The 25236-nt window shown below is 44.0% G+C and overlaps 5 protein-coding genes and 1 long non-coding RNA gene across 14 annotated transcripts; 2 read left to right on the top strand and 4 right to left on the bottom strand.

The window, feature by feature from the left end:
* The first annotated feature begins 1093 nt into the window (after nucleotides 1-1093).
* On the top strand, nucleotides 1094-11622 carry LOC117219058 (post-GPI attachment to proteins factor 6). 3 transcript variants are annotated; one of them, XM_033467930.2, is made up of 7 exons: nucleotides 1094-1761; nucleotides 5607-5863; nucleotides 5932-6209; nucleotides 7161-7787; nucleotides 7896-8246; nucleotides 8312-8813; nucleotides 9255-11622. In XM_033467930.2, the coding sequence occupies exons 2-7, from the start codon at nucleotides 5682-5684 to the stop codon at nucleotides 9415-9417; spliced, it is 2103 nt and encodes a 700-aa protein (XP_033323821.1). In that variant the 5' UTR covers nucleotides 1094-1761; nucleotides 5607-5681; the 3' UTR covers nucleotides 9418-11622. The 3 variants fall into 3 exon arrangements, with proteins under 3 accessions (XP_033323821.1, XP_033323824.1, XP_033323822.1); XM_033467933.2 differs by lacking the exon at nucleotides 1094-1761 and adding an exon at nucleotides 3441-3537; XM_033467931.2 differs by lacking the exon at nucleotides 1094-1761 and adding an exon at nucleotides 3794-4308.
* LOC117219060 (uncharacterized) lies at nucleotides 5054-5632 on the bottom strand. Its single transcript, XR_004489936.2, has 2 exons — nucleotides 5449-5632; nucleotides 5054-5333 (listed from the first exon to the last, which is right to left on the bottom strand). It is a non-coding gene; the product is annotated as an uncharacterized LOC117219060 (long non-coding RNA).
* LOC117219073 (uncharacterized) lies at nucleotides 11172-14064 on the bottom strand. The gene is made up of 5 exons (XM_033467964.2): nucleotides 13918-14064; nucleotides 13732-13817; nucleotides 13473-13653; nucleotides 13239-13380; nucleotides 11172-12645 (listed from the first exon to the last, which is right to left on the bottom strand). Exons 1-5 carry the CDS (start codon nucleotides 14062-14064, stop codon nucleotides 12239-12241), a joined length of 963 nt encoding a protein of 320 aa, XP_033323855.2. The 3' UTR covers nucleotides 11172-12238.
* Nucleotides 14009-17137, top strand: LOC117219070 (uncharacterized). The gene is made up of 5 exons (XM_033467953.2): nucleotides 14009-14150; nucleotides 15254-15929; nucleotides 16137-16320; nucleotides 16395-16566; nucleotides 16910-17137. The coding sequence occupies exons 2-5, from the start codon at nucleotides 15753-15755 to the stop codon at nucleotides 17064-17066; spliced, it is 690 nt and encodes a 229-aa protein (XP_033323844.1). The 5' UTR covers nucleotides 14009-14150; nucleotides 15254-15752; the 3' UTR covers nucleotides 17067-17137.
* On the bottom strand, nucleotides 16072-22760 carry LOC117219064 (L-asparaginase). Of its 4 annotated transcripts, none has more exons than XM_033467938.2 (10): nucleotides 22589-22760; nucleotides 22152-22517; nucleotides 21796-22000; nucleotides 21154-21265; nucleotides 20813-20927; nucleotides 19746-20082; nucleotides 18825-19139; nucleotides 18154-18458; nucleotides 17917-18090; nucleotides 16072-17839 (listed from the first exon to the last, which is right to left on the bottom strand). In XM_033467938.2, exons 2-10 carry the CDS (start codon nucleotides 22212-22214, stop codon nucleotides 17483-17485), a joined length of 1983 nt encoding a protein of 660 aa, XP_033323829.2. In that variant the 5' UTR covers nucleotides 22215-22517; nucleotides 22589-22760; the 3' UTR covers nucleotides 16072-17482. The 4 variants fall into 4 exon arrangements, with proteins under 4 accessions (XP_033323829.2, XP_033323831.2, XP_033323833.2 ...); XM_033467940.2 differs by having other exon boundaries at nucleotides 22482-22517; nucleotides 22589-22715; XM_033467942.2 differs by lacking the exon at nucleotides 22152-22517 and having other exon boundaries at nucleotides 22589-22673.
* Nucleotides 22761-23165: 405 nt separating this feature from the next.
* On the bottom strand, nucleotides 23166-24977 carry LOC117219069 (ADP/ATP translocase 2). Of its 4 annotated transcripts, none has more exons than XR_013036121.1 (5): nucleotides 24506-24977; nucleotides 24039-24298; nucleotides 23636-23848; nucleotides 23408-23550; nucleotides 23166-23330 (listed from the first exon to the last, which is right to left on the bottom strand). XR_013036121.1 is itself a non-coding variant. In XM_033467952.2 (5 exons), exons 1-5 carry the CDS (start codon nucleotides 24968-24970, stop codon nucleotides 23285-23287), a joined length of 1134 nt encoding a protein of 377 aa, XP_033323843.1. In that variant the 5' UTR covers nucleotides 24971-24977; the 3' UTR covers nucleotides 23166-23284. The 4 variants fall into 4 exon arrangements, 2 of the variants coding, with proteins under 2 accessions (XP_033323843.1, XP_076384231.1); XM_033467952.2 differs by having other exon boundaries at nucleotides 23629-23848; XM_076528116.1 differs by having other exon boundaries at nucleotides 23432-23550; nucleotides 23629-23848.
* Nucleotides 24978-25236: the final 259 nt, after the last annotated feature.

Raw genomic sequence — 25236 nt, 5'->3', positions numbered from 1 at the left:
TGGAGTTCTCCATTTTTAGTGTCTTCACGAAAATCGAATAATCCTAGGAATCCAGTTAGGTACTGCCATTCTAATGTACTGTAATTACTCTAAGCAATAAATGATAACTCCCGAAATATATACAGTATCGAAAGGTATCAAATGCAATGATGCCTAAGTTTCTGCAAGACTGTCCAACCGCAGCGTGCTACATTAGTGAGAATAGGAGTAGAAATTGCTTCGCTCTGATCGACTGACGATGCAATGCTGAGACACGATTCGCTGCAGATTGGATGGGCAATGGCGGGGATAGAAGCGCTACCTTAGAGAGGAAGAAAACCGCGCAGGAGTTGAGGCACCACTGCATCGGCTTCCAATTGGCTATTGAATCGATGCCGGATGTGCAACTCTTAGAACGTATCCATGTCGTATAGACATGGCTTCGGATCATTTCCCTGAAGCAAAGATGAAATCATCTACGTGACGTCATAGTAAACGAGACGTATAATCTATGTCAGTATGATGTACAATCTGGAATTTCGAGAAAGTGACACACAATGATTCCAAACGTGTCAAACTGTTTTAATGTTCGATGTTAACGAATATGCCAAAATGTTTATCTTTCAGGAAACAAATTCGATAGATTAAACGTGAAATATGCATATTTTTAGCATCATAATTTCACAGAATGTATTTAAAACTTCCATCGAGACGTTGATACCGATTATTTTAATTAATTGAATAATATGTTTTCATTCCACATTATTATCATACGTATTGACAATATTTCAAGCATCGATCAGCGATTTCGATCGATCATCTTTTATTGCGCGTGATGTTAGAGCGAACATTTGCTTCACCGAACTCTTGGATTTTCTGTACACACATTCTACACATATGATGCCGCATGCATGTGTATGCATAGCTTTATAACTTCTGATCGGCTGTTTGCGTTGAAAACAGTGGTGTCTGTGTATGCGTTAATACGCGAAAAATAATATATAATAAATATAATAAAATAATAAAAAATAAAATAAAATAAAAAAATAATAATAATAAAATTAATAATAATAAATAATAAATAATACGAAAAACGAAAAATTGTATCATCGAAGACGTCGTCGGAAGTGGCAGCGATTAGAATGGCATTTAAAAAGCTGCGAGGCCGAGCGTGGTGGTCCGCTCAGCTGATCGACCCACGTGCTGGACTGCGTCTCGGTCGCAGCGCATTGGGCTCGATTCAATAATGTCGCGTCTAGTTGAGGAGAGGAAGTCTTGAATCACTGCTGGGTACATACACACGGTGCCACAGGCTTTCTCACTCCGCGTTCCCGTCGTGCACGCTCGTGAACGACACGAGAGTGTGAATCAGTGACGAACGCGACGAGCGATCGCGCGCGCAGAGCGCATTCGCCCGGTCAATCGTCGCGCGCGAATATTCTTCTGTCCGCGCGTAGAACGCCGATCGATAAATACCTCCCGGGGATTTCTCACAGTCTGCCGAGCGGCCACGAACGCGCTCGCTCTCACGTGAGATCGGGAATAGCTGTCAAACCGACCACGTGTTCGGGCCGAGTTCCCGGTGTTCCCGTGTTCGCGCGTGCACAGTGACGGTTCACAGTATACACCCGGAGGACCGGACCGCGGTGAATCGTTAAGTCGCAAGGGAAACATACTTGACACCGTTCACGCTGCGGATAAACGGCCAAATGCTCGATGCCATATCACGCAGGACTGTTAGTAACGAGGAAATTAACGTTCTATTGCTCGCCCGAGTCAATAGTAAGTACATATATACACACGGTTCCTATTGTCCGGGCACGATCGTGTCGCATTGAATTCGATGCGAAAAAAGCTTCTTCTCAATAGCAGCTGCGATTAACATCATCGCAGCTCCACATAATAGACCCGGGGAACGGCGCGCCGCATCCGATAGACGGGGAGGGGGATGATTGCAGATACGCATGAATTATTCTAAATGGTGAAAACAGAGGAACCGCGTTACTCGTTGGAATCCGCGAGTCTCTGGTTCTTTGCTGCAGCCCTTGCTGCGCCGAGGTCGAGAGTCACATAACAGGCTTATCGGCAATCGAACCGCCGCGATAAACCAATAAACGGATTTCGACGATTCGTTGCTTAATAGGTTACAAAATAAGTCAAATGTTATCGAAATATTTCGGTGTTGCGAGAGCACTGGAAGTAGGATGGTTTCGTTGCTTCGCTTGAAATGCTTGATATTCGCTATGAAAAATTTCAGCGATGATAATCTTGACCACAGGCGAAACTGCAAATACGAAAAGCAGAATTTAGGGGAAACGTTTAATTCACGGGAAAGAATCGCGAATGAAATGTTATTATGTCGAGGCAACGTTTGGCCCTCGATGGGTTAACTGGTCGCGGTGATAAGTCTAAAAGTACCTACTCGAACGCGGTCGGACGGAATTCGACTAACGTCGACGAAAATATCCGGTTAAGCAGGAGGGTTCGCGGATAAGCCGCGCGTTCGTCGACGTTTCCGCGGGAATTTCGATCGGCCGGGAAACCCGCTGAAAAATTGCTCGGAACACTTGTTGCTGCTTCTATGTTCAAGATAATCCTGGACAGTTCAATTCTGGCCTCTGTCTCGAGCCTCGAGAAGTCGACCCTTCTGAAACATGATCTCCGACCCGTTTCGTGCGACACTCGACTAATCGAACGTAACCACGTGCATCCGCGTGTCAGCGCGTTACAGAGACGAAGTTAACGGTAACGATAAATCGCTCGGTTAATCTGCAATTACCGACCGATATTCGAAACCGGTCGGTAATCGACGGCCTACCCTTTCGGTAGGCAATCGGTGCGTACGCGTAAATAATTTGGAAGCTTTTAGCGTGCAAGGTATCCCGCCGTTTGTAACATCGAAACATTTTGTTACGATATTTGTAAACATTTGGTGCCTGTATCCTCGCAGAAAGTTTAAATGTTTTTCCGCCTTTTATCGAATCTGCTCTGTGAAACTTCTTGAAACGCGACGATTGAATCGCGGTTGAAGTTTCGAAGCGAGACCTGTTGATCGACGCTGCATTGATTGTTAACCAAGTTAGTCTAGATATGCACCAGGTTCTGCTGATTGTTGCTAATTGAGATTGGCACGGCACCGGCCCAGATTGTCGTTTGTTAGACCGTGCCCGATATAACAGCTATTACGAATTATGCTTCAACGTGTAGAAAGCCGCTTTTACGATCGTTCGTTTAATTAATTATTAAGATAAGATAGGCTACCCTAACTATTTACAGAAAATCGATGCTTCGCGCATTATCGAATATCTCGACCGTCTGTTCGGAGATTACTGACTTATTTTCAATTTTCCTTGTGCTCTTTAAACTGGAACTGCGAAAATTGAGACGTTCGAGAAACAGGTTGAACAAATGTTATTCTTATCAAGTGCTATCGGCAAACATGTTTGACTAACTTATCGGACTAGATAAATAGTGTTGTTTTTTTTTTGCTTGCCTTGGCACCTCCTTCAATCGGATATAATATTTGAGATCAATAATCATTCGTGGTATTTAAGGGAGGTAAGTGAGAAAATACAAGCAAGTATTTTACTAACAACTGAGTATTTTTTTGACACGCTCCGAATAATTTTTGATGGCAATAATATTAATTATAGAGAATAGTATAGAGAATATAGTATATATAAATAGAGAAAATAGTATACATAATAGTATATATAATAGTATCATATATAATATATATAATATATTATAATATATAATAGTATATATAGAAAATAGTATATATAATATTATAGAGAATAGTATTTTCAGTCGTTGTCTGTTACCACAGCGTACGATGGCCCGAGAAGACCAAGAACAGCTAAAATCCTTGGAAAGCTCTATTTCAGAGAAAATCTCGACAAAAAGTGTACTTGTAATTGTTCTTAGTCACGCGGAATAATAAATTAATTAAATAAGTAAAAACTGCTTGATTTAAAAAGTAATCATTTCATGTAATTTCAAATTAAATAATGTAAGCCATTGTCAAGATTTACAACAGCAGCACGTCGACTTCTTCAGCAAAATGTAGCTTATCTTTTGTTTTTGGTTCTCAACGAAATTTATTCACATAAGGAACCAACGAAACTAAAACTCTCTACTGTACAGTGTCGTTAGTCTTTGTTGTCTGCATCTTGCGCCTCCTCGGTTACGAAGTTGTTTATCGACATTTTATGAGATAACACCCGAAGTCGCAGGTTGACGCGGTCGAACCTTGCAGTTATTGTTAACTTAGATACTTACAAACGTACTTTTTCCACCCGCACATTGACGCACGCTAGCGCAAGAAAGGTACCGACTTTTAAATATCATTAACGTTGCTCTTTTCCACGTTTATAATATATAATATATATATATATATATATATAATATATTATATATATTATATTATATTATATTATTATATTATAATATATTATATTATATTATATTATTATATTATAATATATTATATATATTATATTATATTATTATATTATAATATATATAATAATAAATATTTTTCGAAATATTTTCCGAGTCTTGGCACTCAAACTAAGCCAGAAGAAAATTATTTTTTTACATCGTTCTCTTTACTGTACGATTTCTTCAAACGTGTGCTTCAATTCATTTTGAAAACTAGACTAATTAAAAATATTCTATGTATAACCAAGTGAATTTGATTTCTGAACTTTTTCACCTTTGAAAAGTCTTCATTTGCTCTTCTGCTAGTCAAAGATGTAACGAACTTGATTTTTTAAGACACTTGAAAATATGAGATTTTCGAAAATCGGCAGATCCAGGTCATTTTACAGTGTCCGACGATGGATTTTCTGTGTCCATTAGCCCGGCGCAGATGTTTCCAAGATAACAGTAAGATCGCGCTGGCAAAAAGTAGAAAATCTCCGCGTTGAATGCGAAACGCTTTCGGGTGCAAGAATTGCAAACGATACAGCTTGGAGGCCCGTGGTCTGATAAGCTATCGTTCTTCCGAACGCAGGAAGCGCGAATTAGCTGGAGGAATCTGACCTACTTCTGCATGCAGATCGCTCGAATCTTGTTGCACGTCTAGGCACGGAACCCGTCCAGACGCGAGACGAAGATGTAGGCTCCTCTTTCCTAATTTCCTGGCCGCGAATTACCGCAAATTGGGATACTTCCTCATTGTCGTCGCCGTCTCATCCATTTAACTTATCTTGGGGGCCAATTACATGTAAAGAAGCGTGCCACGGTGAATCATCAATTCTGATAACGGCTCTATAAAGAAGATGCTGATCGCTTCTCCGGAATACAGTACCTTAAGCCTTAATAAAAGAACTAGGTCCACTCGAATCCACCTGACAGAAAACATGAAAAACGTTTTAAACCTTTATTTTCAGTTTACGAGATTCAATTTGAGAGATCATGCCTGACTCAGGAGAGCCATCGAATAATATTTGTCACTTTACCTACCGGACATAACCTAGTAACGTATACAATTTTAATGTATACTTTTTAACGTAAACGATTAAGACGGAGATTCGTTAAGAAACCTTGTGTTCCAAGCTGTTAACGACCGATTGTTCCAAGGCCATATCCTTAATGGTGACAATACTGTGCTTTCTGTGCAGGATAGCAAAGCGGAAGGATTCATCTAACGGACAAAAGAGGTATCTTGTTATGTGGCGGATCGCAGGGATTATAATATGCGACACATCGTGCTAGCCTTCTCATTGGCATGGATCCTTACGAAAGAGCAAACGCTATGCGGCAAACTCGAGCGGGTCGCGCAACGGCTGAACGTCGTTCTCGACGATTATTACGCTTACCGTCACATCTCGATCATCCACTTCAACGTGCCGGACTGCACGGTCGCTGCGGCGTTCAGGTAAGCGCGCCGTTTCACCCGTAGGATAAACTGACTTATACTTGCTCTAATTAAGCGACGCGTTTCAGGTTCACTGTCGAAGAAGAGAAAACTGGCGGAATAGGTAGATGCTCGCCGAGGAACGTCTCGTTGTTCTTGAAGTCAGGCAGTTTACCGTTCGTGCGACCCGACGGCTCGAAAATAGCCGCGAAACTGATGCAAGGTAGACGTCGGTATTACGCATTGAACATGGAGAGCAACGGCGACGAGTACGAGATTAGGATACACGCACCCGCGCCGGGCGATTGGTATGCCATCGCGTTTCGATCCTGGAGCGATCCTGACAATGGGAAGATTACTCAACAGGGTACAAATCGTCTTCGCCAACTCGGAAAACCCTGAAAACTCATCATTGAACCACGCAGCTTACCGTGAATAATAATAATAGCCGATCTACAGTGACTCCCGTTGATGTTATCTTTTAAATTTTCGTTATGGGCTCGGATAAAAAAGTTAGAATCTAAGTCTAAGTCTTTAGTCTAATAGCAAAATTGTAACAAAGTAGTTCAGTCATTGTCTACAGGGTGTCCCAAGAATGTCTCGCAATCCGAAAGTGACGGGTTCCTCGGATCATTCGAAGCAACTTTTTCCTTTACAAAAATGTTCTCCGAGCCACCGTTAACGAGTTATTAGCGAGAAACAGTGACCAATGAGAGGCGAGCGCGGCTGGCGCGAGGCGGCCGAACCAATCAGAGCGCAACTGGGGATCGTGCGCTCTCTGGCTCGACGAGCGCGGCTAGCGCGAGATGGTCGAGCCAATCAGCGGAACTGGGCTTCGTGCGCTGGTTGGCTGGGCCGCCTCGCGTCAGCCGAGGAGAACGGTGCCTCGGAGAACATTTTAGTAAAGGAAGAAGTTGCTTCAAATGACCCGAGGAACCCGCCATTTCCAGATTACTAGTCCCTCTATCATCCAAATGAAAAATTCAGGCCGTTTAGTCCAGATTTAAAAAGGTTATCGCGTTTTGAAGAGTGTCTGAATATTAACGGGAGTCGCTGTATCTACAATCTATAATCCACCCGTAGATCTTCAAAGCTTCTCTTCTGATGATCTTTTGACTTCAAAATGTTCAACAATTTGATCCGAAATGATCCTGGCTACCGTCTAAATCATTGAAACATTGTCAGGTATACTTTCACGATGGGAAATCCTAGGTTTATGAATCTTCACACTTTTGGATATCTGCCACGTTTTTTTAAACGCTTCGCCCCCTCCCACCGGTGATACAACATTCACGCACTGACGTATCCATTCCCGCAGGTCTGGGTGCCACCTGCGACACCGTGCTGAACGCGGAATTGCTGCTGGAATCGGCGTCCCTGGTGTCCCTGATGGACTCGAAGCTGATGTACGTGCACATGAACGAGAGCGCGAATTCCGCCATGATGCAGCTGTTGGTGCCCGACAATTACGTCGAGTCCAGCCTCTCTTTAAGGTCTTCCTGCGGCGAGGAGTGTCGAGTGGCTGTACACATCACCGCGGACGATCATCTGGCAGCTACAATTGTCAACACCACTAACACCACTCTGCTTTTCAAGCCGTACTCGGACGTGTTCCATTACGTGACCCTTCGTCTGCTCTCCGGAGACGCCTCGAACGTGTCTCTGCAGCTGCTCGACGTCAGTCCTACCAACTCTAGCCAGGTGAAATCGGTCGACCTGATGAGGAAGTCGCTGCCCGATTTCTTTCTCTTCGATTATGAGCATTTGCTGGGGAACGGGACCAAACCGTCGGCCTTCAATCTCTCGGCCGACGCCATGTCCGTTCTCAGCTTCGGGATCGGTCGGATCTATGATGTAGGGGGCACCTTGACCTTGGGCCTCAAGCTGGTGGAGAACGAGGAGAAGGAGAAAAGGAACGTCGTCGTTGTGGCTTGCATTTCCTTAGGTATTCCTGCCTGCCGATAGCCAGCCAGTTTCAGTGGCTTCGTTGCTTTGTGTTCGACTCTTCTGGTATATTGTATAGAGCGTTTCTGACTGGCCCTCATCTTCACAGGTTACTACTCGAACATCACCGCTGGCGGAGGATGCGAGCGGCTGGACAACATCACGGCTGCGGACATCTACGTGAACTGCACAGAGCCGGCTACCCTGCACATTCCCTATCCGGAGCCAGGCACCTGGCACGTAAGCCTGAGGTCATTCTGCGTGGAGAAAGATTGCCAGTGCGCGTCCACCTGTCTGAATGGCGTTGCCTGCGAGGACTGCGAATGCATGATCCCCTGCAACGCCAAGGTGGAGAGTCGTATCTCTTCTCTGCCCTGCATCGAGGGTCGTTGCAACTCCCGCGGGAAGTGCATGCACTACATGAGCGGCGGCTTCGTGTTCGCGGCGTGTCACTGCGCAGGTGAGCAATTCAGAACTTGCTGGACAGGTCGGAACGGCTATAACATGAGAACGAATGTTCGACAGGCGCCTACAGAGGGTTCGACTGCGCCGACGACACGTACGTCCTCAGCAACAGCGACGTGATCATCAGAATGATGCTGTTGACCTGCAGTAATCTGGCGTTCATAGCGTCGGTGTACGTGGCGGTGCGCAGGGAGTACTTCACGGAAGCCATCGTCTACGCGGCCGTGATGTTCTTCTCAACGTTCTACCACGCCTGCGAGGCGGGCGAAGATGTGTACAGCGTGTGCATCATGAGGCTAGGCGTCCTTCAGTTCTGCGACTTCTTCAATGCCCTGCTGTCTATCTGGGTGACCCTGGTGGCCATGGCCTCATTCGGCCCGAAGCTCACCGCTTTCTGCCAGATTTCCGGCGCTGTTATCCTAGCTATGAGCGCCGAGATGGACCGCACGGCTCTCTGGGTATTTCTTTTGCCGGCTATCACTGGCTCGGCTCTTATCGGCCTTTCGTGGGGCTCCAGGTGCAAGAGGAGGGGCACTGTCCGCTATCCTTCTCGACCTTACAGGTATAATCTTTAAATTCGAGACTACCGAGTAAACTGTGGGGGTCCCTGCAATTACAATACAGTTACACTCATTGCCAGAAGTACAATTACTCTGAACAATTGTACCCTAGAAATACAATAGCCCCTGCAGCAGTCTTCCACTGTACACGGGATGTTCTGACAAGAGAGCAATTAACTTTAGTGGAAAAAAAGATAACTCAACTAACGTGGTCTGACCATGACATACCCATTTCTATTGTCGCAAACTTGCAATTAGAAAGGAAGTAGGCATGCGCGTGAAAGCTTGAATTTTCACATTTTGTCTTACGTAAGCTGATTTCATGTTAAATTTTCAAATTGCTTTTTTATAAGAGCATAAGTACTGTTACAACTACTCCTTGAAACTCTCCTATGTGTTGCTGTTAATTTATTACCGAACATGCCGTTTCCTTTGATTTACAGAAGTATTTATTTTCCGGCTGGTCTACTGCTGGTGTCCTTCGGCCTGGTGTGTTACGCGTTTCTACAGACACGACGTAATTACTACATCATTCACAGCCTGTGGCACGTGTGCGTCGCGATAGGGGTGGTTTTGCTTCTGCCGAAGCGACAATACATGAAATAACGTTGCCAATCGCGGAAACGGGTACAAGTGTGTTTACGATTGTTTTTGTGCTGGGGAAGCGATTGCACGTCGAATGTACGTTGTAGATACCGGAGATCTTATTCTTATAAAAATCGAACGACGTTTGTAGCTAGGGGGGCGGGGGTGTCGATTATTAAATGCACTTCGAGAATCGTATGAATTTATCAGCGAAATTATTATTAGCTCGAGTCTTGTACAATTGTCGTTTTAGCGTGTCAATTTTATTTTATCTATGAAAGTAACAATAGTTATATCGTATTCAATTATTATACTTATAATTAATATACTTATCATTATTTACGATGCTTGATGCTGTTTAGCTGGTAGCTAGGATATAACGAGTTATTAGGATGATACAAAAGTATCATTGCAATTTATTCTCGGACACGCAATTGTTTACGACTCGACCTAATAATTATTCAGGGATTTAGTGCGGTGCTGTCTATGATAGGGGCCCATGAGTTAAACGCGCCGGCGCCGGCTTTCCCTGGAAAAGCCGTTTTTGCCGAATCGGGCAAAAATACGATAACGAATTTTTCTGTCATTCTCGTGCCGTGCCGCATTGTGGCAGGGATACTGTTCGTCTCCCATAGACAGCACTGGTTTAGCGTGCGCCAGAACGCGTAGATGGAAAAACGATAAAAATTCGATACACGTTATCGCGATTAAGATATGTTCATCGGTAAGATATATACAGAGTGTCCCAAAAATGTCTCGTAATCCGAAAATGGCGGATTCTTCAGGTCATTCGAAGCAACTTCTTCCTTTACAAAAATTTTCTCCGAGGCACCGTTAACGAGTTATTAACGAAAAACAGTGACCAATGAGAGGCGAGCTCGGCTGGCGCGAGGCGACCGAGCCAATGAGCGGAACCGGGCTTCGTGTGCTGGTTGGCTGGGCCGCCTCGCGTCAGCCGTACTCGATTCTTATTGGCGCACTGTTTTTCGTTAATAACTCGTTAACGGTGCCTCGGAGAAAATTTTTGTAAAGGAAGAAGTTGCTTCAAATGATCCGAGGAATCCGCCATTTCCGGATTGTGAGACATATTTGGGTCACCCTGTATAAAATGGAAGTAGGGCTCACTGGATATGCTTGTTGCGTTGCGTTTACTGAGTTTACGAATGTTATCATGATTTTGTTGTTTAACAATCCTTTGGAAGTATCTCGCTAAGGACCAAAGAACTTCTAGGATACATGTATAGAGAGTATTCACTATTTTTCCATATAACATCATGAAGCTTTACGATCGAATTACCCGTTGATCGCTCAAGGTATCTCTTGGGATTTCGATGACGAGTCGAATGTTGGTGATTTAGAAACACGTTGCTCGGTGTTGGTCTTAACGATGGTCGTTTCACTTCTCTATGGAATGGACACCTCGCACGTGGATTGTGGATCGCGAACGATCGATATATATTTCTATACGCTCTTAAAGATTGTTGCGTCTGTTTACGGCACCTCTTACAATTATTAGAACGACGGCGGTTGTATCTATTAAAAATTGAAGCATCGACGTCTTACATTTTTTATTTTAAACTCTAAGCTTTAGCTCTAGCTTTAACAATTACAATGGGATGTGTTTTAAATTTAAGGGACGAGAGTTAGACGAGGAACACTGCGCTCTGTAAAAGCAGAGAACAAATTATAAAACGCAGGAAATGAGAATTAGTAAAAATATTGATCAAATTACTTCCAGGAATGTCAACATTTCTTTTTCAGGCAATAATCGGAAATTATATTATCTTATGTTTATTGTAGCGACAACCATTTGGAATTGAAACATTTTTATCTCGTCTTTCAAGTACGACATTACGTTCTTCGAGTCTTTCCAATAATTGTGAACGGTACCCTAAATCGAGAAGAATAGCGTTAAAGAGAGGAGACATTAATTTAGAATGTGCCTACAATGTTCAAACGCGACGATCGTCGAAGTACAGTCGATGAAAGAGAAACTATAGCAAACTAGAGTTCCTTTTTCTCTGTTATCATCTATGTATAGTCTACGAGTATACCGAGCGCGCATACGAGAAGATTACGGTCATCATTTTGCTCTGTACGGCTCGATTCGTCGACGCAAAACTTGTTCACGTCGAGAGAATATTGTCACTACGTGGTATCGGCTCAACAATTCCATTGGAATCGACGACGCATGTAACAAACGAAATATAAGAGAACATAAAAAGACACGTTGCGAGTCCAGCGTTTGAATCAAACGTTTCCTCCGACCACCTGCGGTCCTAAAAAAAAAACTACGTGATTCCATCAGGAACTGGTCAATCCCTATCTAGCGACTAATTGAAATGGAATCGTAAACAACACTCTTAGCTTCGTTCTATGGCGTTCAGGTGCTCCCCATCGCGATATCGTACACGTTAGACACTTTCACGGGACACAAACACAAGAAGCAAAAGAGGAGAGGACACTCCGATCAAAGAAACGATTTTTAATACGGCTGACACGATGTGCTTTTGTTTCATCCGCATTCTTCGGTGCAAGTCTTTGCTGCATTTTCTTCCATTATTGTTTTGATTTTTCTGGACGATATGATAGAGAACATATTCGATTTCTGCGACTAGAAAACTTCAAAAGAACAATTTTTGAACGATCTCCAACAGTGTAACAATAGACGTCAAGAAGGATATGTAAGATACATCGTAACCTGTCCTTAAAAAAAAAAGCATAAAGACCAGCCACCGAGTATGTTGATCGGACGACCTTCCGAAGCCCCTAAGGTATGCAACTTTTAAGCTCCTGCGTTCGCCCGGAAAGTTTCTACCGATTTATCTGGTCTGTTTCAGAGTTAGACTGGTCCAGGCCCACTAGGGGCTGTCGTTGATCCCGTGTTGGCGCTAGTTGCCGCGGTGATCACGTTTGACAACAACGACAGCATAGTCTCCATGGAAAAGCCGCAATGAGGATACACGCGTGGACAACTGCGGCCAGATCTCCCAGCTTCCACCGCTTCCTGGATCGCGGTTCCGTCCATCGCGGTGCGGAAAACCTGGTTCGTTGTTATCGTGTCGATCATGCGATCGAACGACGACACTTGCTCTTCGTCGTTTAACCTGTTCGCCTCCTTCATAGACGTGGCAGCCTGCTGCGAGTAGGTGCACACAGCCCGCTGCATGCAAGACGTGGTGTCTATCCCGTGCCGGGTCATGATGTCGTCCAGCTTCGTCACTATCTGAGAAACACCGCTCTCTTCGCCTGCAAATTAATTCAGTGTTACTTTCTTCCCATAAGAAACGGCAAGTTCACAAATTCTTTCCTTATGCGTTGCTCTCTTGAATGCCACCGCACTCTTCATGCTTCCAATCAGAACTACCAATAACCCATTGACTGCCAACTACGAGATATCTCGTAGTAAGCGTCTGTACCAAAACTGCCAGCTACGAGATATCTCGTAGCAAGTGTCTGTACCAAAACTGCCAGCTATGAGATGTCTCGTAATGGGTGCTGCAAGTTTAGATTGGCTACAAATGGCTATTCGAGTTAGGAAATATTAGAAAGGATGAATGAAAAATGTATATAGCGTGGAGAACGTATTGATTATAAATAAAAAAATACTGTAAATGCCATTGCAGTATTATATCGGTAACCTAATATTATTATATTTTGTAAAACTTCATGTTTTCTTTCAAATAAAACCGTGGCACCCAGGGCAAGATGCGCTGAATTTGCGTGGCAGTCAATGGGTTAAGCAATGCGTCCCCTTTGTAAAATGTAGCAAATTCGTTCTTTGCTTGCTAATCTTTGTATTACCTTCTACAGAGAAACAAATGATTTCGTGTTCATCTTACTTCTTGCGTACTGGCCATAGGTGCCAGAGAGCACGTACAGCAGTTTGGGGATGATCAGGATGGAACCTACCCCTATAATGGCCCCCAAAACCAGCCCACCTAGGTCGATCTTCGCGGGAGCATACGAGGACACCCCGTAACCCTGAAGCAGTCCAAATACTTTAGTAAATAACTTACTCTCTAACGACTTTCTAAACGCTTTCTAAAAGAACTGTCCGAAATGAAATCACGTACGGTCCCTGTGGTACCGACGCTCGTGAACCCAAATCTGGGCTCTTGATTCCGATCCGTGATATCATTCGCGGTCGACTCGCTGCGTTTCGTTTCACTCCTTGGATCCACCTGCGATGGCATGGCCAGCTGATCCTGGGTCTTCGGGTCCCTTTCCAAGAAGATCATGGAGCTTGGCACGAATCTGTTTTTTAAGTCAATTTCCATCGTGTTTCAGAGAGATCCTGGAAGCTTCCTACGTGAACGCGACGTACTATCTTACCCTCCATCGTCGTATTTTGGACTGCCGTTGACGAACACAACCGAAGATACCAGCAAGACGATCAGACTTCGCGCGTTGAACGTCATCTGGAACAGAAGCGGCTTGTGAAAGATTCGTTGAACTCGTCCAGGCGTTCTGACAGCCCGTGCGAAGGTTGTTGTGGATTCAAAGCGAGAACATACATACCTTGAAGGAACGGGAGAAAGTGACGGTGCCCAATGGTCGCGTAGACGTCGGAGAAACTGAACGACACGAAGAAGACTTCTGGAATATATAGCCGTTCACCTGGTACACCACCGCCTGCTTCAGCTGGTCACGGAGCCCACCAGCCATGAGGATAATTGGCCACGAGGGCGGCGGGCGGCGCGCGACGCGGCGGTTTCGCTTTCGTTGTCAGATTTTCATGGGACGCTATCACGGTGCGTGACTCGTCCGTCTCTCCTGAGGAACCAGGAGGACGACCATTATCGCCCAGCATTGTTGTCCATAGCTTGGACATCTCCAGCCCGAACTAATCTATCTTTCGCAAGAGTGATAACGAGGCCATTAATGGGTCCTTCTTCCTAGAACGAACACGGCGACCGTGCTCGCGAAACCGAAAGCTGGCCATTGCATTACCAAAAATGGACTTTCATCTGCAACGTCCATTGTACTCGCTCGCGTCGTTGCCAATAGCGTGCCTAATTTATTTATTCCATCTAATTTAGTTTTCTAGTAGCCATGGTTTTTACCTTGAAGCCCTTTAATTGTTCAAAAATCCATTCATTACTATAAGAGCATCATTAATATAATATTTTGCCTGGTCCAAGGGTTGAAAGATTGAAGGATAGTTATGGTACCGTTGTAACATTGCAAGTAACGAAATTTATTAGAAATAGATCGGCTTTTCTACGGCAGTAGCTTTTGCGAAACTGGAGTACGCTTCTCGACACATTGTCATCGCCTGATTTCAAGACGAGAAATTCGTTCTGCAGGTTGCCCCGGAAAATTCACGAAAGTCGAGGCCCGTGTGCGTGCGCTAACAAACTTCGCATGTGAATGCACACGTACGTTGAAAAGTGCTCGCGATGAACACGACAGTCTACCGCGAGTGCACGTACACTTGCCAATAAAGCATGAATAAACAACGGGTATAACGATCTCTTTCGGTTCCTTCAACTGTTCGCTTAGATATTGTCGCTATATTAGGCTCGTTGTACAGTACAGTAAATTCTCACTAATTGTCCCTCAGCCTGTAAACAGAAACGGGCAATTTGGGAAGAAGAGATACGATTATTCGTGTCTCGAGGCTCGTTTCTATAGTTGTTGACAATCGGTGACTATACAAATCGTGTCTTCTCTTCCCAAATTGTCCATTTTTGTTTACAAGCTGGCGGACAATTGGAGAGAATTTATTATATATCTATAATCTATATATAATCTCTATAATATATATATATAATCTCTATAATATATATATATATATATATATATATATATATAATCTATATATTCTTATATATATATTTGCTATAATTTTTAGACTAGATCATTGATGATCAACGGTTGCAGTCGAAGACCTTTAGAGGTAAAATGATCCAGAAGACTCTCAGAAGACGCAGTGAAATACAAATATGGAGTGATCTTCCGGGACCAACGAGGGTAAAGATAGCGGAAATTCGGAGAGCAGCTAAAATGGCTCGGAATGGCTCTCTTTCCGGTGAAAATGTCGAGCCGTCGAGCAATTACGAAACGTGTCCATGCCGCGCACGGATTCACGAAATTTCCAGCCGTGACGGTGACCGGCGTAACGAAGCCGACGATGCGCCAGTAATTTGACCAGAAATCGCTCTTGGGTTCGTTAATTCGGTGACAATTTCCTGGGTGCCGAGGGTAGGCTGGCCCCCGTACAAAAACTGCTGACAGGATCAAGGATTCTTCATAAGTGCCTCTGTTCTCGTCGGAAATCGGTCGACGGTTCTTAGAAAATTGTAAATAAAAATCGTAACGGGTATCCGGATATCAAAGATCGAACGGGGACCATGAAGACCTTGACGATACTCGCCGTAATGACGATCTGCATGGTCTCGGGCATCTCAACGATAGAGAACAATGCCGAGACGACAACGAAGTCGACCAAGGCGCAAAATAAGATCTATCAACATCATCGCCCGAGCGGAGGATTGATTTCCTTCGACCCTGAGGACGAGAACATTCGCGTAAGTTCCATCGTGGTGCTGACAATTTGCCAAACGTAATCTCTCGACGCTGTTGCAACATTTGTGCAGTTGAACATAAATGAACATTTTCAACTTGAATTTGGAAATAAATATACTCTTCGCATAAAGATCTGCCGTGCGATTGTATATAAATCATAAAAGTATGTATTTAGAAAATATTGTACATTCTTCCTTGTTCATTCTCAGATGGATGTTTCCCTAAATATACCGTTCATTACGGTGCCGATCGAACAAAAAGTCGGTGAACACGGTCAAATTCCATCCTTGTTAAACGTCAACACCAAGGGGCTAGGAATAATTGGGGTAGTCACCGCCTTGCTCAGCGTGGTCCCGGTTCTGCTCTCGAAGGAACGTCCGCATACGAGCTATCGTAAGTGAACAGCAACCATCGCATCGTTGTTAAATAGATTTATTTCTGTTTGCGCTTCGCTGCGATGATTTCAGGATCGGAGAACAATTATCAGTGGCTGGAAATGGGGAACACGATCAACGACATGATTTTTGGTAATAATTACGTGGCACCGTGTATGCAACGCGTCGTATGCTCGATCGTCTCGGTGGCCGCGCACTCGGAAAGTCCTACCAGCACCGACAAAATCATCGACGGATTATCCAGGTATGGTTACAAAATAATACAAGCAGTATTATATAATAGCAGTATATAATATAATATACTTATATATATATATATATATATATATTATATTATAATATATAAGTATATAATATAAAAGTATTATATATAGCAGTATATAATACAAGCAGTATATTATTAGAAACTATGAAATAAATTATTGGCGACACGCTTTGCCGAGTACGACGGATTCTGTGCGATATAAAAATTGCCTTAATTATTAATTGTAACAAACGGTAGTATTTGATCTAGTCGTGTCTCGTTGTCGCGAGTTCATAGAGTCGATCTGACTTTTTATAAATTAACAATATTCCATTTCGAATAGTCACAAGTGGTTCAAGAACGTCACCAACGGAACAATGATTCAAGAAGCAGTGAATATCGGACGAAGGGGCGGCAAAGACTGCGCGTCGGCTTACAGGGGCTGCACGATCACGCCGACGCTCCTGAAGACTATGATGACCGAGCTTGGTATAGTGTGACGAAATTGTAACGTACACTCTATACACTTGTACAGTGTCGAATCAAAAAGAGACCATATTTTTCTATGAAACTCTGGAATTTCTCTTTCGTCAGAAATCACGGAACCGTCCTGTTTGTACGCGCAGGGTGTGAAACGTCGTCGAGCATGATGATTGCCGCCGCCGTTCGGCTTTCACTTTTTCGCGTTGTTCGCCGTTTGAACGACACCTCGGAGACAAAATAGCGGCGTTTACCCGGCTATCGTTAAAATGTGGGAACGGTTGTTAGTCGGTGCACAATGCAAGGACAGTCGCTCGTTAGGCGATGCACGAGTAAACGTTTTATTTTCTCCTTAATACGTGTTGTCCCAGCCGGCCATTGTGACGGACCGTGGCGTTACGTTATATCAACCTTCTATCAACCCCTCGTTTCACTTTCATCCGGCCGTTTTCACCGAGCTGCCAGTCGGTTCTGGGTCCGAGAGCAATGACACCGCGTCCGCGGAACCGGCCGCCCTGGCCAGATCCAAAGGGGTTTGCCCTATCTTGTCCTTGCAGTCGGTGTTCACCCGGTGCTCCAACAAGAACTTAATCACCTGCGGTTTATTGTGCAACGCGGCATAATGCAGCGGAGTTCGACCCGAGAACTCGATCTGAGAAAGATCTGCGTTCGCGATATGATAAGACTTCAGACGTTTCACGTTCCCGACGGCGGCTGCCACGCACATCTTTTCGCCTATCAGGTAGCCGCTGCCGTGCAGATGGGCGCCGCATTGTAACAGAACTTTGATGATCTACAAATACAAAGTTTACACGCAGATTGTACCGACGATGAGGGTACAACGTAGGCTGCGAAATAGCAAGACATTACGTCATGGTGATCGTATTCTAGAGCATCGGTGAGCGGTGTACGGTCGAACCGGTCCTTGATATGCACGCTAGCCCCCATCCTCAAGAGACACTGGACCACGTTCAAATCCCCTTCGCAGCAGGCGATATGCAACGCAGTGCGCCCGTCCGCGTTCTTCTGCGTGATATTCGCGCCCTGGAACAGCGAACCGATTGAATTCCTATGTCAACGTGCACAGTGAGAGCCCTGCCTACTCACGTAGCCTTTCAATGATTCGAGTTTGGCCAGATCTTTTGCGATAACGGCGGCATTCAGCATCGCTGGGAACAGGATCGTGCCCAGCTCTGCGAACTCGGCGCTCGACGAGATCCTCAGAGACCTTGCGACCGCTTCCACGAGGTCTACGTCCTGGAGGGAAGGCGGTCGTCCTGCGGACAGTTCTCCACGTAAGTTGATCTGCATTATCTTCCGTCTCGTATCCGTGTTCCATTCCTTCTTCGACAACACGTAGGCTAATTTAGTCAGCGCTGCTTCCGGGGTCATGTCGTAGCCGGATATTACACCTGTGTTTGAAACGGTTGTACGGAATTTTTCAGTCAGTGTTTCCAAAAAATGTAGAGAATTTTGCGAAGTTAACATTTGCGAGTTGAACCTTCGTTGAATCGTTTTGAACCTTTCAGCCTTGATTCAAGATTTACAAATTGCTGCAGAACCTTTCAGCCTTGATTCACGACTTACAAATTGCTGCAGAACCTTTCGGCCTTGATTCACGACTTACAAATTGCTGCAGAACCTTTCGGCCTTGATTCACGACTTACAAATTGCTGCAGAACCTTTCAGCCTTGATTCACGACTTACAAATTGCTGCAGAACCTTTCAGCCTAGATTTGTGTTACGCTCTTTCTTTTGGAATACCCTGCGCAGCGTACCAGCTTTTTCCAGTTGCTTCGCTGGCTCGTACAACCCCATGACGCATCCAGTCGCGCATTGCGTGATGTTCACTATAATAACTCCGCGTTTCGACGCTTTGCGGAACTCGTCGACCAAGTCTTCCCGGTTGATTGGGATATTTCCAGCCCCATAGCTCTCCAACACGACGCCCTCGATGGACGGTTGCAGGAACGCTCTCACCAGTTCCGTGGTGATGCTTGGGAATATCCGCAACAAGCCCACGTTCCTGTTCAAGTTGGCGTGCACGCAGAACTTTGTCAGCGTGCATGGCCGGAAAATGGCCCGGTAGTCCACTGTAACAAGAACAGCGATCATTTGACACCTGACGCCTTGATAAAAATATTTGCAAATATTTGCGTACCAAATAAACGCTTTCGCCAAATAAACTATTCTTAAAGCTTGCTCTAATTAGACCAATTCAATCAAATGAGATTCACTAAGTAAGATTAAGATAAGATTAAGATAAGAAAGACTGGCTAATCTCCGATAAGGAGTCGTTTATCTTGAACTTAATGCAACTTGTTGTAACTTATTGCAACCCGTTGCCTATCGTGTAACAAATCAGTCTATAGCACTATCGCGACAGAGACCTTCAATTTTACTACCGGCCTTAGCCAGGGGCGGGAAGTTAGGCGAGTCGAACGTTGAATCATTTGACACCTGCCGCCTTGATAAATATATTTGCAAATATTTGCGTACCAAATAAACGCTTTCGCCAAATAAACTATTCTTAAAGCTTGCTCTAACTAGACCAATTTAATCAAATGAGATTCGCTAAGCAAGATTAAGATAAGAAAGATAAGACTGGCTAATCTCCGATAAGGGGTCGTTTATCTTAAATTTAATGCAACTTGTCTATCGTGTAACAAATCATTCTATTGCACTATCGCGACAGAGACCTTCAATTTTACTATTGGCCTTGGCCAGGGGCGGGAAGTTAGGCGAGTCGAACGCGTTGAACGCAGTGGCCGAGATCTTGCTCGTCCTGTTTGCCCGCATCAGCTTCGTCCCGAAGTAGACGCAAACTTCCGGTATGTGGTAACTCGCGGCTATGATTAGGGACGAGAGGAAGTTCTCTAGGCCGTCGCTTCTCGAGTCGAAAATCGGCACCTGGGACCCGGTCAGTATCACTATCTTGCCAAGTGCCTCGAGCATGAACGACAAAGCCGATGCTGTGTAGCTCAGAGTATCCGTTCCGTGGAGCACCACGAAACCGTCGAAGTGCTGGTAGGCTTGCTGAAAGCATAAGCGGGTCTGTACGCTCTTAAATTACACACGAATTAAATTATACGAATTAATTTAAACTATTGGGTTGGTAATTAAGTAATTGCCGATTTCAGTTATAGAGATGTCTCTCACTCCCATTTTTATGATATCCGTAAATGTTATATTATAAAATTATTATTATTATTATTATTATGTTATTTTTTATTATCCGTGAATGTTAGCAACTGGACAAATTGAATGCAGCGGTCAAGGAAAAGCGACCAGAATTGGTCAATCGTAAAGGTGTCATTTTCCAGCAGGACAATGCTAGGCCGCACACGTCTTTGTCCACTCGGCAAAAATTGATGGATATTGGTTGGAAATCGATGTTACACCCACCATTTAGCCCTGATCTCGCGCCATCGGATTACCACTTATTTCGATCCCTGGACAACTCCCTTCATGGTAAAACTATTAACGATGATGACGCTGTAAAATCTCACTTAACTCAGTTTCTGGCCGAAAACGATCAGACTTTCTACGAGCGTGGAATTTTCAAATTGTCGGAGAGATGTCAAAAGGTCATCGAACAAAATGGAAAATACATTACAGATTAAACTTCGTTCCAAGTAAAAAAGAATTTTTTATTTCATCGAACAAATCAGCAATTACTTAGTAGCCAACCCAATAAATCGTTAACGTTGTCCCTGATGTACCCTAAACGATGTGTACCCTGGCGATGTACCCTAAATAAATGTACCTGAATGTCGTTGGCAATGGCAATCCAGTTGTCCATCGTCATGTTACTGGAATCGCAGAGCGGCGAGTACTCCAGCACGTTGTATATTACCCGCCTGCTGTCGCCCCTGGTCATTCTAAACAGTAACAGAAGAGGACATGTAAGAACGTTGGAGTCGCACGAGTTTTCCTAACTTCTCCGCAAGTGTCTACTAACTATTTGCGTTATCGTTTTTTCTTGTAAGAACATTGTAAACAATCCCGGATTTGTAAGTTCAAGTTTAGGCGAAACTTTCATTTTTGCGAGGCTCTTCTTCGAAGGCGGTGGAACTGATTGTCGAGAAATAACAGTGTAACACTTACGGAAGCACCAACGGTCCCATCGAGCCGAATCGTTCCTCCGCGTACTTTTTATCGTGCATATTGGGATACCTTCGCAGATTCTTCACGAACGCGTTCGCTTTGGGCACTAGGACTGAAACGTAAACGTGTTCTCAGGACAACTAAATAAAAGCTCGGTATAAATAATAAGTAAGTAAGTAAGTAAATAAGTAAGTAAATAAGTAAGTAGGTAAATAAGTGAGTAAGTAAGTAAGTAAATAAGTAAGTGAATAAGTAAGTAAGTAACTAAGTAAGTAAGTAAGTAAGTAAGTAAGTAAGTAAGTAAGTAAGTAAGTAAGTAAGTAAGTAAATAAGTAAGTAAATAAGTAAGTAAATAAGTAAGTAAGTAAGTAAATAAGTAAGTAAATAAGTAAGTAAATAAGTAAATAAGAGAGAGAGAGAGAGAGAGTAATTAAGTAAATAGGTAAGTAAGTAAATAAATAAAGATTCGAAGAGTATATATGTATAACAGGCTCAATGTAAAATAAGTGGACAAGTACAGAGACGAGAAAACTAGCAAATAAATAAACTTAGAACAGGGGCGATTAGCGAGATAAGAAACCTAACGAGACGAATAAGAGCATAGAAGAAAAGTTGAAGTCTCCGAGTAGGATACGTGGGTACCTCCATCGTCGTTCCTGATCATGCCAATGGTTCCACCAGTGTAAAGGACCAAAACACGGCCATCAAGAACGCCCTCGGGGGCAAGATGACCGGAAGTATGTTTCTCCAGCTGCCTAATGTCACTTTCGCTGTTGACTGCCACCAGCTGAGGCTTGTCGGTCGCCATGCTTCCTATTAGCCGATGAATGTTATCACCGTAAGCTTCCTACGAGAATGATTTGTTGTGCAAGCTCTTTCGGCACACCGTTGTCGGTTCGACGATCGACGCACACGTTTACTTTCCTACTACGGCACAGATGTGTACAGTCGTCGTCCCGTGACAGTCGTGAGTCAGTGGATCTCAAGCTAATACGTACCAGAAATGCTTCGCTAATAATGTCTTCGGTTATATCACGGTAACCGTTCAATTTGTTTAACATTTTAAATGGCCAACTGGAATTTCATGGAAGTTCAAGGCGCGCCCTTGAACGCTTGGCACATGCCCACGTTAGAAAACGGTGACAACAGAATTGAATTTAAACGATTCATCGAAATAGAACTACGGATATTACTATAAAGCTTTCGAAGTCCGTAGGATCGCCAAAACGTTATGGAGATCAGGAAAAAAGCCTGAATTGATGACGTAAGCTAACGCAAATATTACAGATCCGTAGATTGAACATTTTCAGTAATACAAATAGGTTTACCGTGAAGAAGACGTGATGCTAGTGCCGCGATAATAACTGTAAATTAAACGTGATAGTATTGATACGTAACGATATTTATATGTAACAATATCTCGCTGTTTACGTACCGCACAACGGACTCGCGCACTCCATCAGTGAATGAATCAGTGGTACTGAGAAATATCGGTTATACATTACTATTTTTCCGTGAATCGTTAGAGGCCAGCCAGGGTCAAGTGTTAGATTAGATTTCTTTAAACACGCGCGGCCGACGGAACAACTTTTTTTCAAAGAATAACGCAAATTAACTTCTCGATCGGTGGCAACCCGATCGTCGCTTTACTTTCGCGCACAGCGAAGTGATTTAGAGGTCATTCTAGTGTGACGGATGAGAAACCAAGCTATAAAACGCATTCCGTCGACTAGGCTACTTTCTTAAACAAGTACAAACCGTTCGAATAATTTTACAATGCTTATATCCGGTCAAAAGATTCCTCTCGAAAGCGACGTCGAAAAGATCCTTGACCGGATATCATTCCTACCTTTACCAGATACGTTTGTAACAGTCGAAATTTTGATTCGATTTATTTTGATCGAGGAAAAGTAATAAATGCATATTTTTTGGAAGAACGTCGAGACCAGAATGACTTCTCAAGCTTGGCCGGCGGACATATAATATATAAAATCGCAAACGACGCTTTCACGATTGTTGTAACAATTGTTGTTTTATTAGCAGGACACGATCTCCGGGAATGTTCAGCAGATCCCGCAGAATGTTATTGTCTGTATGTAGTTGGCGAACAACTATGCGTACGGTATAGTTCTCATCGCATGTCCGGACTTTCCGAGTCCTCGAACTTCCGTGGAAACCTTGAATAGAAATCGCAAAGTTGAAAAATTGCTGGCGAAATAATACAGTGCTCTGGAATCTCGTGCGCGCGATGTACCTTCGTTCTTTGAAATTCTCGTACCGCGTTATCACTAGGTCGTAGGTCACTAGAATACAGGATCCGCAGACTGTGGTCAACAAGTTCGTCAGAATGCCCTTGTAAAAGCCGGCCAGGCCGTCGGTCTCTACGATCCTGGCAACCTGAAAGGGCAAACAACTCGTCGACTATTCAAAATAGCATACACGGGGGGATCGATCATCTTCATTCTCTTCACAGACCACTTGCCGTATCGTCTCGTAGCCGCGTGGACCCAGTTGCCCGCTGTGAAGCATTTTCTGCTTGGATATCGTATCCAACGGATAGCTGATCAGCGTCGCCGCGATACTGGCCGATTGCGCGAACACCAGGGACATTAACACCGGCGAGACTCGGAAGCCTTTCGCACGTTGGTCCACGTACCAATGCTTGCCGAACGTGTACGCTCCGAAATAAATGGACCTAAGTTCCATCAGGATTAATCTCATGCATAAAAAAAGTTCCAATTCTCGTTCTCTCATGTCTGAATTAAGTTCCACATATTCCAGGCATAAGCGACGCTATTTCGCTTTCTTTCTCTCTATATTCGGATATTTTCTCTCTATAAACCGGAAACGAGATCACGGATCTCAAAATGGCTGACTATGTCCACCTGTACAAAAACATGCCACCGGCCGAGCAGACCATTCCCTGATAAACGCCCTTGTAGCCGTCGATTTTGTAGACCTTCCGCCAGCAATCGTTCAAATTACGAAACTGCCTCTTAACCTTGTCACTGTCGCCGACGTCCACGGCTATTCGGGTGATGCAGAACGACAGCGGGTACAGGATAACGCAGGACGTGACGCCGACGCTTCCGCCCGCCAGAAACGATATCAGGTGTTGCATAAAGTTCGTCCTCGGTTGGATTATCTATATAACACTGTGCTCTTTACTTACAACAAATTCTACTTTTCATTCGTCTAAGGTGAAATCGTGATCAGATCGTGTAATCGAATTCTACAATAACTGAACTTCCAACAAAAAATTCGGCAACATCTTAGAATAATCCGTGAATAAATGCTAAAGAAATGTTCACAGACTGATCACGATTGTCATAATTCCGGCGAATCTACGTACACGTTGGTAGGCACCGTGGTACACATTGTAGAAAGAAAAGTTAATCGCCTGGGCCGGAAAGTACCGGCAGATGTTCAGGAAGTTACCGCGCCACAACGAGAAGAAACCTTGTTCCCGTGGTATCCTAACCATCGCATCGATAAAACCTTTGTACGCGGACCTCTCCGATGCTCCGATCTGATGGCTGCTCGCCTGAGTTTGTAGAATCAGCTTGATCCTCTCTAACGGCGCGGTCATTGTCTTGAATATGATCGACAGCACGCCGGAAACCAAGAAGGAAACGCCGAAATTGGTCGGCATGCTTATCTGAACGCATTGCCCGTCCAATACGGGATCGATCGCTAAATCGTCATTGATCGCGTGACTCTTTCTCGCCTTCATTTTTCGCACGATAATCTCGAAGAGATTTTCCGGTTTTCGTTGCTTGATGCACGCGTCTCTTTCTTTCTCTATGCATAACAACATTTCGAATTCAGAACTACGTTCAGTTCAGACGCGGGATCATCGATAAAGTTATTGGCGGATATCGATAACATTGAAACGTTATCGATATTTAACGTGTCGCATCTTCGAACAAAATTCTTTTCTCATTGATCAAATCTGTATTTACTATACTATGATTACAAATGCAATTGCATAGAGAATGTGTGATTCGATACGGTTCGATTTTTTCGAAACTTGCAAAATAAAACGCAGAGACACGCGCCAATTCCTCTCGTCACTCATCGGTC

The sequence above is a fragment of the Megalopta genalis genome, unplaced genomic scaffold (genome assembly GCF_051020955.1).
Source record: "Megalopta genalis isolate 19385.01 unplaced genomic scaffold, iyMegGena1_principal scaffold0100, whole genome shotgun sequence".
Lineage (NCBI taxonomy): Eukaryota > Metazoa > Arthropoda > Insecta > Hymenoptera > Halictidae > Megalopta > Megalopta genalis.
The sequence above is the reverse complement of the archived record's forward strand: the minus strand, read 5'-3'. Positions and strand labels throughout refer to the sequence as shown.